General features: G+C 43.2%; 1 protein-coding gene across 4 annotated transcripts in view; it reads right to left on the bottom strand.

Moving 5' to 3' along the window:
* Nucleotides 1-13,442, bottom strand: part of tnrc6c1 (trinucleotide repeat containing adaptor 6C1) — a 32,930-nt gene extending 19,488 nt beyond the window's left edge. For 3 of the 4 annotated variants that reach the window (XM_017040632.2, XM_017040633.2, XM_008329691.3), the window contains exons 1-3: nt 9,855-13,442; nt 9,564-9,585; nt 3,273-3,608 (exon numbers count right to left, since the gene is read on the bottom strand). In XM_017040632.2, coding sequence (XP_016896121.1) covers nt 3,273-3,608; nt 9,564-9,585; nt 9,855-9,917 — 421 coding nt within the window. In that variant the 5' untranslated portion in view covers nt 9,918-13,442. Of the gene's footprint in view, nt 1-3,272; nt 3,609-9,311; nt 9,465-9,563; nt 9,586-9,854 lie in introns of all 4 variants that reach the window. The other variant, XM_025064218.1, reaches the window with a different exon arrangement.
* Between the last annotated feature and the right edge of the window lie 1,978 nt (nt 13,443-15,420).

Here is a 15,420-nt window from a genome sequence, read left to right as displayed (position 1 = left end):
TTCAGCAGTAAAAAAAAAAAATCTTAGATTTTAAAAAAAGTGTTTTGTCGAGTGAAGTTGGATTTAAGGAAAGCTGGGCTTTAGTGAAGCTAGACCTGAGCGGAGCTGGGTTGGAGCAGCTTTCGCAGCACTGGTCTGGTGACAGTTGGGTAGGAGAATCTGCCAACTGCTATCAAGCGTACACAGAAACAGATGAGGACACGCAGCCTGCAGCAGCTTTTGTTGGTTATGCTGTTAGCAAATATGCACAAATGACACAGGCACTCAGTGGAAATATGTATATAATATGGAATAAAGAAATTAAAACGTCCAGCATCTCCGGACGCTGTCTCTGCAACTCCTTTGTTATGTGTCTTTAAAAATATCTGGTGGGGATATGGGGGGGGGGGAAGTAGGGGGGTTTACATGCTGTTAAAAAGGTAACCTCGATGTCATGTTTATCACAGAGTATCCGCTTTCATTTCTTCCTCTGGGATAAACCAGGTCAAGGGCTTCCTCCAGCATGCCAGTCTGAAAATAGCCAACTGTCTCATGCCCCCACTACATGAAAGAGCCATGGGATATGGACTGTTGACCCACCAAAAGGCAACACTGTGGGAGAGCTTCAATAATGGAAACAATAACGAGTTGACAAACATTCAGTTTGTGCAGGCGGAATAATCCCAGCTGCCCCCGGGGGCCACTGAGGGTATGTGTGAAGTGAGGTGTTGACATAGTGGAGGTGGAGGAGGTGATTACATGTGCATCAGAGAACAGCGTGCGCAGCAGAAAGCGTCAAGAGGAGCAGAGGCTCGGAGCCAGCGTGGAGAGACTGAAAGAGAGATCAAGCAGCGAACATTTGTGGTTGAGAGAGCGCCGATGTTTAATCACATTACGAGACGTCCCAGTCCTCTTTGAGGGGATTCCCTCCGCTCGTTTACTGCAGCGGGACGAAAAAAAGCAAATCGAGTTTGGTCTGCGTTCGCCGTCTGATCTCCACTGGAGGAGCTCAGTTATGTGATGAAGGCAGTTTGTACTGGAGGGGTTTATTTGGTGGCTGCTTTTATGGCACATAAAACCTTGATCATTACTTTATGGCCCTTAAAAGGAGAAAGCAGAACAATGCAGAGAGGACTAATATAAATCTAAAGGGGTATTACCAACACAATAAAATAATACATGACTACAGGACCGTCACCGACAGGTCCAGAAAAGCTGGAACACTTTCAAAATCTGTACTTTTTAACATCAATGAAATGGCCGAAAAAAATTGACCTTATTTGGAATTCTATAAACTATTTAATAAACTAAGCTAATGTAGGAATGATTAACAGATGTAGGTTTACCACTGGGTCACATCTGTTTTCATCATTTATGACTTCTCTGATTGAAAAGTACCATGTGCTGCAGTTTTAGAAGTAGATTATTTTGCTCTTAGTTGCTGTAATACATCTGTGAGATGTCCAACAGTCTGGTCACCATGGTGTGACTCTCCTCTGCATGGTGCACACATTTCAGAAATACATTTCTTTAGTAGTATTTGACTGGTACAACAGCAATACGTGACCTTACATTAAGAAATTATATTCTATTAGTTTCAAAAACTAATGTCATTATGGTCATGTCCAGGTCAGGGTCAAGTTAATATATATACTGTACATACAGTATATATATTAATCAGCATAATTCAAACACTACTACCAGTGACTAGTGACTAGTGTGTTCTACCCGTTAACCATTGTCGGTGATGAATAAAGGGGGAGAGAGGAAATCAGATCTGGGGTCAGTGAGTTATCGTTGGTGGTCTGCCTGTGAATGTAAACTGTATACTGTACAACAAAAACCAGATGCTACAACAGATACATGAAGGATGTGAAGAACAGTTTTCCAGGTCAGTAAATAAAATCAGCAGAATGAAAAGATGTGAAACACCCAGAGCAGACTCTTATCTGTCTGTCTGTCCTGAAGGTCCTGCTGTCTGCATGTCAAAATATAATCATTCAGATGCAAAGAAAAACTAAGCAGAGCAGCCAGCGAGGGGCGGAGGAAACAGCAGCTTTTACCGTAAACCATGAGTCACTCCAGCCCACAGTACTGGACCTCTGCCACGCAGGCTCTCTCCTCCTTTCTTTCTTTCCTCCTCACTTTCTTTCTATCAGTGCCAGGTCAGGCCTACGGAGGAGCACAGCCAACTAGCAGGCTCCATTCTGCTCCTCCTCTAAAACAGGAAACACCGGGGAGCTGGTCAGCAAAGTTTGAAGAAGAGTAGGAGGATGATGGAAGGAGGAAGAGGAGGAGGCGGAGGTGGAGACGATGAAGGCAGGATAAACATCTCATCACTATGGTGACGGAGATGTATTCATAGAGTGCTACGAGGTGGGTAAAATTTGTATTAACTGCATGACTGTTTTGATCAGGATCATCAGAGAGCAGAACATCATTGTATAAAAAGGACACAACAGCCGGCTTTACCATGACACAGTGGGCTGAAGGACAGCAAATACTTCCAGATAGCCAGCTGTGTTTACGCTCCACCCTCTGCCCCTGTAGACTCCAATTCCCTGGAAGCACCTGGGATGGATTTGCACTGCTAAACATATACAGCGTGCGGTCAAAAACACCAGAAAGAGAGCGAGCAGTGACGCTTATTCAAATGTCCCACTGCCATTAAAAAGGCATTAACAAGGACGGGTGGTGGAAACTGATGCATTACCAATGTAATCAATCTGTTGTACACCCACACGCTACTTTATGATGTAAAGTGGACCACTTGGCAGGTGTAGTGTCCGTTTGATTGATATCCTCTCAACATTCACAAACACAGATATTTCTTTGTAACTGATCAGGCTCCGAAACTAAATGCGGGGAAAAAAATCTGCAAAAGGAATAGTTTCTGAGACAAAGGTTTGACCTTCTGTACTGAAAGGTCCAAAATCTTTCTTTTGGGGTGACCAAATCTTCAAAACTTCTGTGGAAGTCATTTCAAAAAAACAAACTGTAATCTGACTGTGTTTGGACTCAATCTTCTGGCTGCTGCTACAAATCCTTTTCTTTAATTTACTCAAACCCTCAAGCAAATTTAAAAATGTAAAGTGCTGCTGTGTATAACCCTACACTCCAGCAGGAAACATATACAGTAGTGTCTTGAGGAAAAGTGCACAACTTGTGCATCTTCAATTAACTGCACAAAAATGAGCTCACGCATGGAGCCTTAGTTTTAAATGAATTGACTATTAACTATAACACCGACCAGCGGTGCACAACAAAATGAAAGTTACAGTCACAGTGCTCACCTGTAGGAAGGCTGGCTGTGGAGGAAGAGGAGGAGCAGGAGTGTATGGCTTCGGCTGCTGAAGGTTCAGTGGGGCAGGGACGTGCCGTGGCAGCCAGAAGCGGACTTCCAGGGGGCAGGGGCTGACCCCTCTTCAACAGCTGCTTGTGCTCCTGCTGGCGGAAGCGAGGGGGCACCTCTCTGGACGGGTAGCGCTGCTGGGGCTGCTGGGTTGACTGCTGCTGACCTCCGGAGGAAGTGCGCTTGCCATTGCCACTGCTAGGGGCTACAGGTGGGGTGGCACTGGGGCTGATGGGGGGAGGAGGAGGGGCTGGGTCGAGCTTGGCAGAGTCTGGCACTGTGGAGTCGGGAGGACAGCGGGGTACCAGGGATGACAGGGAGGGTACAAGAGCATGAGTTAACAAGTGTACACCAGTGGAACAGCCAACACTGTGGTTTCACCCCAGCTCATTATGTCCATAATACCATCTTTACTCCCAGCATGCATTTGTGGAGGCTACAACCTCCGTTTAGACGCCTGACTTGTGTCAGACCAGCCACACTGAGCGCAGGGCAGTAAGTATATGAATATGTCAGGAAATGAATCGCAAAGGAGACAAGTGCAACTCTCCTGCTCTCCACCAGTCACCGCCAAGACGTAGAGTAAACCTTGAATTATACTTTTGCATATTTTTATTGACACTTACTATTTAGGAATGTTGATTTATCTCGATTAATCGGCATTAATCAATAGCTACCCTGTGATTAATCAGAACTTGTACTTGGTTGATAGTCCTAAGAGAATACTTTCACTTTCACATACAACACATATCAGGCAAACGCGACTACAACCTGTAGCCTGATCTGAAAAGCTGCTGTGGCTGCAGCTTTAATTCAAGCCTTGGTCGGTTCAATGGGAACAATGAGGCAAATGAGGTGATGTCTATAAATGCAGCAGATTCCCAGGCCCGGCTCTCGGCAGTGGTCAGTCTAAACACATGGCTGCTCGCTGGAGAAGTGGAGCACTGTAATAATCTCAGGGTGGTACTATAATAAAACTACGGCTTGGCGGTTCGGCCAAAGCACACAGCTCTGAATGACTGCCGTGGTACGTGGTGGCTGAATAGAATTGTTACAGAGGTCCAGGAGCAGATGACAGACTTAAGGCTGGCTGGTCCATTACTCTGGACTATTGTTTCCATCAGCACAGTCAGGTTTATGGCCCCTGAAATAATGGCCTCCTCCAGTGCTGTAGCTAAAATGTACTCAGCGTTTTTATATAAAGCGGCTGAAGCCAAGTGTTCGTGTCCCACAAGCCTTCATGACCCTAATCAACGTGGTCTGGGTTTCCCACCTTTGTCTTTTTAATAACTGTTTAACAGTGACTTTTTTACACTAAATGTTATACAGAGTGGAACCTCATAAAAAGGTAATGAACGGCAGAGCTCGCTCTGAACTAATAACTGTTACTTAATAAGTCGGTCTCTGTTATTCAGGCTGTCGCAATTGCTGGAGTCTGGGGAGGAAAATATAAATAAAGCAACAAAACTGAAAAAAAACAAAACACATCTTCTACAATAGGTAAATACAGCAAGAAAACATAAACAAAACACATCTTCAACAATAGGTAAATACAGCAAGAAAACATATTAACGTAATTTCATTTTCAGTTTAGTTTTTCTTGTGTGTGTGTGTGACATGGAGATTCTCTGCTGGGAAAAAGAAATATAGCTGAATGTGGATGTTCAAGGTCAAGGGTTACCGCTAAGTCAACCAAGCTGCTCAGCTCAGGGTCACGGAGTGAACGCTGAGTGCATTATGGGAGACAAAGTGCACGGGATAATCACCTCGGTGCCTCTCCTTACATAACAAGACGAGCTGCTATAGAAGCATCTAAAGAGTGTGTTCACAGTCGTACACATGCTGTCCAGGAGCGAACCCAAACATCAGCTGATCAGACATTAGAGGCGCTAAGCCAAAATGGTATTTCTGGTGTCTGGTGGTAATAAATACAAGACGACGAGTAGGAGTAGAAAAAAATAAAAAATACAACTGTATAGGCAGCGAGTAAAAAAAAAATACAACTGTATAGGCAGCGAGTGAGAGGAAAAGAAAATCTTTGTGTGGCCCAAAATGAGTTATAGAGAGCGGTGCTTTTCTATTGGCTGCCGTCCCGTGTGTGTGTGTGCAGCGAAGCATTGAATAACTTGCACATTTGCGGCCAGCCCGGCTGAGGGAAAAACAAAGAGTTATGTAATGCTGAGGCCCACGCTGAGGGGAGAGGACAGGATGGTGTTGTGGAACATACATTCACACGGCCATGTAAATACTAACAGACATGTTCACACACACATCATGACTGTTTGTCTTCCTCATTTCTCTGTGTATCCTTCTGTCTGTCAGTGGCATGTTTTTTTTTTTAATGAACTGATGCTCTGCGGCTTGTGTGACTGCAATCTGGTCTTCCTGCGTAAATGTGTTTGTGACGGTTTCTCTTTCTTCGTTCGCCCTCACATGTCATTATCCTGCCGTACTGTGTGTGTTACAGGCAGCAGAAGCACACACTCCTGCCTAAACCCAACCTCCTGCTGACTTTTAAGAGGCGACTCCCCTGTAAAATAAAAAGGACTTTGTGGTTCTGCCTCAGTGTATAAAAATAGTTATGGAGCCAATCGTTATACAGTTGGGACTCTCTGATGTGTGACGTAGATTTATCTGGAAGATGGGGGAGGGGGACTCGCTGGCTGGCTCCTGCGTCAGCCAATCAGAGAGAAGAGAAGAGGAGGAACGAGAGAGGAAAGAGAAAGTGAGTGAGCAAAAACAAGAGAGAAGGAGAAGGAGGAAGAGATCAGGTCCTAAAATAGTAATACTACCATTAACAAACCAGGTCCAACCCTGTTTTTAACTTCTTTTTTTATTAATATTAGTAAAGAAACATTTCTCTGCTTCACCTTTAAAATCTCCATTCACTCTACTCTGTACAGTCAGGGGCCAATTCTTACTAATGTAATTTACTACTTTGTTGCATATCGAAAATATCTGAACACTGCATTTCTGAATATCCAGATGTATTTTAGTTGCAAATATTAGACATAAAAGCTTAAAAATTTAACAAAAAAAACTTTAAAAATACCAAGGTTGTGACCCTGTGACTTGGATGAACTCTAATCCTAGGAACTGTTCCATTAGTATTTCATGCCAGTCATTTTGAGTCTGCTGATCAAATGACCCACAGTCTGCAGTGGTGCTCGGCCTCCTGTTGTAGAGTTTTAGTAAAAACCAGAGGAGGTTTTGAAACATTTTTACATCAGCGTCAGATGTGATTTAATTTGGAGACGAGGGAGACTATAATCAGGACGAATGTGAGAGTGGAAGACATGTCTTCAGTGTTCTCCATCTCCTTCCTCCTCTGGGATTTAAAATGGGAGATTAAAAAGCTTAATTATAAGTGAATAAATATGACACTGTAGTTAAGAGGGAAAAAAAAATCCTCCCTCGTAAGACGTGATTCAAGTCTAATTAAAAGCACTTCATATCTGACTGCACAAGTAACAGGAAGAGAGAAATTGACTGCGGTATTTGCCAAATTTTTTAACACAATGTCAACTTCCACCTGTCATCTGCAGACATGGAGCTGTCAAGGCTGCAGTTGAACAAAGCTGGTTTAATTAATGCTGTACCCTGTCATTTTGCTGTCAACAATAATTTAAAAAAATAATACTCTGACTGTACATTTAAACTCAGGAGCGTCATTTATGTGCAGCCTCCCACAGTGGCACAATCAAGTCCTTACCTCCGTTGCTTTTTAAAACCTAGTTAATCATCGCTGCCTCTGCAGCTACTTAAACGGTTCATTGTGGGATAAGACATGCAGAAGAGATGGTGGTGGTGGTGACAGGGCAGCACACGGCTACGCGCCCCCGCTTTCTGCTACGGCAATTTATAATTCTCCAGCACAATGCACGGGGCGTAATTAAGGGAATGTGAAACAGCAAATTAATCTGTTATGAAATTACTGCCGCAACACTCCTTTATAATAACGCTATCCTTTATTGCGGTGTATACGAACGTCGCCCTGCCCTCCGTGAGAGGCAGAGAGTTGAACAGCACGAACAGCGCGGTGACCCCTGAGGCGTGAACTCAACTCCGAGGACTGTGTTCAGCATCTTGTTGAATTTAGGCCAAGATGAACTGAGTTCTGAAGAAAAAATTTTAAATACGTATATATTTTAAACCGGCAACACACAAAGAGTTGTTTTTTAATTACTTCAAAATACTTTATCTTTCACAATAAAAGCATGTCATTAGGCTGTTTTCCTTTTCGCACACACAAACCGCAAAGCAGGACATTCCTACTTAGCAGAATTCCAGAGAGTTGTTTGGTAGTACGAACACCAAAATTTTGACATTTAAATTGTTTTAGTGGGCGTAAAGGACAAGAGTAAGGCTGTGCGGTATTTGTTAGTATTAAAGTCGTGTGTTTGCCGGGGCACTGAATGTTTATATTCCACTTATGTTTGCTTGTGGAATTAGGTCAGTGAGGAAGTGAGTTTTGGGAGTGTGTGTGGGTCTGCACGTGTCTGTGTGTGTCCCTGTGTGTGTGTGTGACTAGAAATGAGCCAGGAGAAATGTCCTGAAAAGGGCCCCACACAGATGTGCCGGCAAACAGGAAACTGGAGGGAATTTTCACGGAGTTTCAGCAAACACCTCACCTCACTGAACTGAGCACTAATATAACGCGTCGTCAGAGCTCTTCACTCCGTCTTCTTGTTGTACGCTCCACATTCATCTGCTTTATCATTTTTTTTCCACTGCTGCACCTTCACTCTGTTGACACCAGGGTGGGTTTCTACGTTAGACCTGACAGAAGGTGGCACGGGGTTACTATGGTGTCCATGACTTCCAGGAAATCTCATGTGTATGGATGTCTACTCATTCAGCCTCCATGCTGGCCTTGTTCTCCTAATTAGTTCCCAGTGCACTTGACATTAGAATCAGACACAATCTGGTTTTCTTAGTCGATTGGCACAGTTGTTTTTCAGTTTGTTTGTTTTTAAAGATTTTAAAGCAACATATAGATTTAAAATAACATTTTTGCTAATTTTATCTAATATAATAATAATATAATATATATCTAAGAAATAATAATAATATAAAATACTATATTTAGTATTTCTTTTATTTGGATTTTATTCACATTATTTTACAACGGCTGAAATCCCAGTGGAAAGGCAGAGCAACACTAACAGTGCAAACCCCGACTACTGAACTGTCAAGAACGAGGAAATAAAAAGTGCAAAGGTCACAGTGAATTATTGGGAGGTACGAACAGAAGCCCAGAGATCAGGTGTACAGAAATCAGCCTGGTTTGAATGTGGAGAGAAAAGTCTGGTATGTAGGTCAATCCAGCACGACAACACAAGGTGGAGGAGCACAACACCGCACTGAGCCCAGATCACATTCATTAGGGCAGCAAACTGATGGGGGGAGGTGACTACAGGGAGGGCGGGGGGGGAGGGTCCCTGACAGTACAGTCTCATTAACTCAGTCTTTAGGGAGGGAGAGAGAGAGAGAGAGACCCATCAGAACACTGACCCTCAATGACAGAGTTCATAACAACGTAGGTCCACTACAGAGACCACTTTTTTTTTTCCACCAAGTTTGGAATTAAACCTCACACCTTTTTTTTTTCACCAAGTTTGGAATTAAACCTCACACCAACCAATAACCAGGTGCAACCACTAGGTTTAGTTCAACCACAAAACTTACTGTGACATCACACAGTCACCGTCAAATCACACCTCGTTCTTCTGCTGACATCAGCATACAGCAAAGCTAATCTGTTGATTCCAGCCAGTTGTTCTAATCAGATCATCCCTGCCCGCCTGTCCCTTCAAAAGTCCGTTAAGTCCCTCAACCATCTGCTCTCTCGGCCTCAACACGGGGATCTGTTCCTGTGCTAACTTTACCGCCTTACTGGGTTTTTTTTTTTCATAGAAGCATGAGGAGGTATTTTGCTCTGTTTTTTGTTTTAATCTCCGATATCCCTCCTCATCTTTACCCTCCGCCTGAAGAATCATTGGGGAGTCATGGGAAGACTTGTGGAGCAGCTGCAAGATCCCAGTGGTTCTTATTAGCCATATATGGACACCTGGTGTCTTTTCAGGACCACCTGCTTGGTGCTAATACTCTCAGTTTAGGTGGTGTATATGCTCTATATACAAACGAGACAGAAGTGTAACAAGGGGAAATAAGTCTTAGTGGCAGGAAAAGTACCCAAAAAGAGGAAATGACAAGAAACTCAATAACTCACCTTTGGTAGTCTGTTCTGTAGCCTGAAAGAAGGAAAAAAACAAATATTACCAAAAAAAGTCTGTGTCTTTCACAGCTGTTTGGACTCGTGACTAATCCAAAAAAAACGTCAAAAACCAAATATGAAAAAGTATGACTTCACATGTGTGAACATGCCTTCTAACTGGACAAAATTATTATTGTGAGTAAAAACATTAATTTCGAAAGCCTCTAGATATACATAATTAGGATAGTTATTAGAATTGAAACACACAAACAGTGACCAAACAGTGTGTTGTCATGTGATGTTTACCTTTTTCTGAGTGACTTCTTTCTTTTTCTTCTCTTCTGGCTTTTTCTTTTTCTTATCTTCCATCAAATGATTCTCTTCTCGTGTTTAGTTGCTTCTTCTAACAGCTGAAAAGCACAGAACAATTAGGAAACACTACGTTATATTACATCAGAAACGTCAGGCAGTATAAAATTGGTCACTAGATCTCAGTATTAATACCCACAGAAACAGTTCCTGTGTCTACTGTGAATTTAAAAACACTGTTTGTTTTGGGGCCTTCTGTGAACAGAGCTCTGAGTTTTTAAGGTGATAAATAATGGTTAAATAAAAATCAAGTTTAAATATAAAACATAGGGATATATGTTTTTTTAATCCTTGAGGTAAAATTGAACATTGAAGCATCAGTTTTTTTCAACCGTTCTGCAGGGAACAGAGTTCTATGTCACTGCTTGGCAACAAGTGCTCCCTGAGGCGCTGGTGGGCAGTCAGGTGGAGGCAGACTGCAGCTGTGGGCATTGCGTCTGGTTGTGGAGGTTCAATAAGGGAATTAAAAAATACTGAGAGGGAGGACAGAACCTGAATGAGAAAGTGCTCCTACAAATTGAAGCTTCCCATTAAGCAAGTGATATTGCAATGTGGCACAAGTAATGAAAATGGCCACAAAATACAGATGATGTGTAAAAAACTGCGACCTATTATCACTGTGATGCCAAGCTATTAGCCATTAGTAACAACAGAGAAAACAGTCCAGGTAAAAACAATTCACATTCAAAATGTTCAACTCCATTAATGGACTGACAAATTACAGTCTTGGTTCTTAGTTAGAATAAGGTTTTTTTTTAAACCCCAAATGCCCTTCCTGACGCAACTCAACCTTTTAATTCTGACCAGTTGGAATCGAACAGAGATGCTTCAGGATGGAAGCAGGCCTTCCACTGCTTCACACTTTTCCCATAAGTCTGATTCCCGAGATAGTAAACGACAAGGTGTGACATGACAAAATCTGTAAAAGTAAGTGAGGTTGTCGTAGCCAGGCTGTGATTGGATGATCCAATGTCTGAAGCAATGTTCTGGATCTATCTTCTGCAAAATGTATGTCTGATCTATTAACGATTAAAAACAAATTACACATTTAAGTTTTTATTTTTCAAGCCAAAATATATATACAAAAATCAGTGCTATACCAAAAAAAAAAGTTTTAAAAATAAAAAATAAACCTGAGTTAGGGTTGCTCATTCAAGAACTGACTACAGTACAGACTCGGGAAAAGGAGCTCCAAACACCAACCAATGCTGTTGGTCTGTGATCAAGTGGAGGCAATTTGATTTGACACAGAAACCCTGCTGCCAGTCTGGGCCTTTCTACCAGCTTTTACCTCCAACAGCCTGATATAGAGCATGCTGCTGCTGCTGCTGCTGCTGCTGCTGCTGCAGCTGCCAGTCTATATATAGCCAGTGCTGCTCCTTTCAAAGGAATCACTGGGCTTGCATTATGAAGGACCAGGGGGAAACAGAGATGCATCAGTTAATGTGAACTGCTGCTGGCCTCTGACCTGAACAAAGTTCGTCCTCGAGCACGACAATGGTTGAACAGGCAGAACATGGAACTTTTTATATTTGTATATTTGAATATACAAAATATACCTGTCTACCGAGTACGGTGAGTAACTAAGCTGTATAGAGTACTTATTCTGTGATCCAGGAATCCGAGGCTCAATTTGACTGTTTCCAAGGCCTAGTGGTAAGGGCTAGCTATTACGGGATCCAGGTTAAAGAAAAGACACATCTGACTACATCATACATCGGTTTTGTGGATGCAGCCTGAGCGTGACCATGTGCATCGGCGTGCACCAGGGAGGCTTGGAGACTGTCAACATGAAAGACGCACCCATGACCAATTAGCTCAGCTGTGTTGTGGAATTACTGCGTCCTGCCAGAACAACAGGATTACAGCGCCGTGTCCCTGTTAGATCTAGACACTCGCTCAAATGACAATAGAGAAGATTCAAAACAAAAAGTCTGGAGGAGTTGCTAACATTCATACCAAGGTGGAAATATCTTAACGCACCGGAATAAAGAGGTGAAGACAAAGGTGCTGCGGTTACTGGGGCAGACTTTTTGTTTTAGTTTGTCAGGGAAAAGGCGGCGAGCAGAGAGTGTCTGGGCACCGAGCCAGGAATCCCTTGACAACCAAAACAAGAGCACGTCAAGCCCTTTGGGAGAGTGACTGTTAGCAACCACAGCAGCAGCCACCGCAGCTATGGTAGGATGTGGAGGCCCATTCTTTTTGTCTGAACACTAACACATTTGGGCAATGTGGTTCTGAAATAGTACTAAAAATATCTCTTACATTGCTTTGTATGTCAGCGCTGAAACAACCAAACAGGAAAACCTAAGGAAAACTTGTCAGAAGGATTGTACATTTGTGTGAAGGTTAAAAACTGCTAGCTAAGCACTGACAAAGTCCTTGTGCCCTACAAAGAGGATTGCAGTCCCTTAAGTACCTGAAGCTATTCTCAGTGTGGTTATGTTAATACGCTCTGAGTCAAGCAAAAGACGAGCAAACAGTAACCAACGCTATGTAACACATCTGGGGTTTGGACTGAAAAAACGTTTACCACGTTTGTCTTCTATGCCTCGTACCTTTAGAAAAACTGACTGCAGCACATTCCCTACATCACCCCAGTCCTACAGGCAAACAGAGGAACTGACAATAAGGACGTCAACTTCTACCTGCCCGAAACACACACACACAAAAAAACAATCTCTGGCTAAGTGAAACTAGTTTTGGAGCAGAACTGACAAAAAGCGCAAAAATCCTCCTTTTCACTAACAGCAAGCTCATCACTTTCACAGAGGAGCCTCACTAATCAGCCGATCAATGGAACCCAACAACACACCAAGTCAGAGGACGCTACCTGGTCCCACTGCCTCACCGGTAGGTAAAGGCCAATTGAGAGTTTTCATTCTGAAAGAAAGACTATGACCTCAGCTGTATAGTAATCACTGTATTTAGTGGCCTGTTTTTGTTATCAAGCCCCCTTTTGGCGCCTCTACACACACTGCCTCTTTCAGAGGCATCAGTGCTGACTGGGGCCCCTGACCTGGCAGGAACAGAAAATACCCCCACCCCCTTCTCTCCCCTGACAGGCACCGCCACTTCATCCCTTGCCAGACCCAGACCCAATTTAGGGACTCTAACACATCAGTAAAAACCAGCAGGCCTCAAAGCTTACGTCAACCTGCCCTCGCATGCACACGGGTGCAGGCACTCCCGGGCTACACACACTGCTGTCTTCATAAAGAGTGTGTGCCACTGCAGGATGTCAGGCTGCAGCAGCAGTGAGGGCTGTCTCCATGGTGGCACAGGAAGCAACACAACATTAACACCAGTGATGGCCCTTAATGTTGTGGCACACTGTCTTGACTAAATGAGGTCATGAAACCAGGGGAATAATAAAAACTAAAAAGTTGTGGTTAGTCTGTTGATCGATGTTGTGAATTATCAGTTGTTGTCAACCGGCCTAGAATTGTACAAACAGATCACTTTAGGTTTTTATACTTCTAGTTTATGGTAAGGAAGGAAAGAACCAGCCTGAAAAAAAACAACAACAAAGGTAACTGAAAGTTCAATACAACAACTAAAACTACAACAAAGGTAACTGAAAGTTCAATACTGGTTTCAGAAGGAACAAAAATGAATTATCAAAAAGAAGCTACTTCACTTAATTGGCAAATTTAAATATACGTTTGCTTTTTTTTTGTCACCTGCAAAAGAATACAATATCAAGGATAAATTATTAGCATCCCTCCCTCATCCACCATAATGGCCTGGTTTTGAAGCCAGTTTTACCCCATAGTATTTGAGCCCCAAGTTGTGATTCACAGCCCAGATATTTGCTGCCAGTATAAGGGTGAAAAAAGTAAAAAGTCTAAATGTCAATATGCAAATTATCTGCTGCAAAACTCAGAGACGGTCCAGCTTAATGATCACGCTTTCTCTACTCTGTATACACTCTGTACTACATTTTCAGAACCTGCATCCTACACACCTCTGTTGACAAGTGAGAGGTGGTTTTTTTTAACCATGCTATTATATCATAAGGTTTTGACACCATGAAAGTGTTTACCTCTTTTTGAAACCACAGTCACCATGCATCTTCTATCAGTGCAAAAGTCAGATTGACATGTGATTGGAAATTTTAGACTCTGCTGAATCCTAATTGATTACTTATGTCAAAAAAAGTTGTTGTTAAAAAAAGTTGTTAAAAGCATTAATAGCATTTTAGCAATGGATGCTAATAATCTTCTTATATGTGTTGATCACTTCAAGTGGACAGTGCTGAATTAGACGCTGAATTAGACTAAGTTTTGTAAACAGCTACAAGTACAAACTTACCCTGACAAGTATCACTGGACGAGGTAAAAGCAAGGTAAACAAAGGTGTTTATATGGACTATAGGAGGTAAGTTGACCACTAGTTGACAGCATCAATCAATACTGAATTGATGCTCGTGGCACACACTACAATTGTAATAAAATAAAATAAAAGAGAGAGGCTGCACATCAGGTCAGTGTGAAGCCTGAGAGACATACTTTCGTTTTAAACAAACAAGAAATGATGCTCTTAACTTGATGTTTGTATCTTCTGCAGAAAAGGAAGCCACTTTCCAAACACTACTGTTTACATGTAGGACAACAGCAGCAGCAGCAGCAGCAGCAGATGCCTGACTTTGTCAGTAAATGACCATCAGAATGGATAATGACACCCAGGGTCAAAGCACCTGGACAGGGATCAAACCACCAGCTATAGTTATTGCATTCTCTGTCTGTCTGCCGATGCATGTCAGCTCCAGGCTGCCTGCAACCAACAATTTTTGCTTTTCCAAAATAACGACAAGTCAACGTTGCAAAGGCACGGGGTTGCCCTTGAAACATTTGCAACCCGCTCAAGTTACACACTGTGCACAGCAAAGCCACTGTATCCGTGTTAAAGTCGAATCTGTGTTCGCTTGCCTTTCAAAGAAAAAACACCAGAACGGCGGACTCTGTGGCAACGTCCGCCGATAAAAGCAGAGAAGACGACACTGATGTCAAAGTAGGCTGGAGCTCAAAATATGTTCGCAGCAGCAGCAGCAGCAGCTGCCATTTTCAGCCACCAAAAGCCCGAGTAATTCCTTCAGCGTGAAGCTGCGTAGAGACGCACTGCTCCGTGAATGCAACCGGACGGAATAATAAATCCTACCATGAAGCGCCGGGACCGCGGCGGCGGCAGCGGGGGAGCCTCTGCAGCCATTTTGTCGTAACTGACCGGAGCTGGAGCCCGAGACGGTTGAATTAGTGATAACAGGAGGAGGAGGGAGGAAGGTCGGTGAGGAGTGGGGCGGAGCTTCACCTTGCCACGTGACCTTCAATAACAAAACAAACTACCCTTCCTCCTCGCCTCCCTCCCCGCCCCTTCGCGTCTCCATGACAACTACGGTCCTTCTTTCCGTGGCTTCGCAGCACTGATGCACCCGCGCACTCGACACGTGAACGCGCAGCCGCCTCAGCAGCACATATGCAGCGACACCACAAAGTAAACAGCT

This window comes from Cynoglossus semilaevis, chromosome 17, assembly GCF_000523025.1.
Source record: "Cynoglossus semilaevis isolate Cse_v1.0 chromosome 17, Cse_v1.0, whole genome shotgun sequence".
Classification (NCBI taxonomy): domain Eukaryota; kingdom Metazoa; phylum Chordata; class Actinopteri; order Pleuronectiformes; family Cynoglossidae; genus Cynoglossus; species Cynoglossus semilaevis.
Note: the sequence above shows the minus strand (reverse complement) of the source record. Positions and strands in the feature narration are given on the sequence as shown.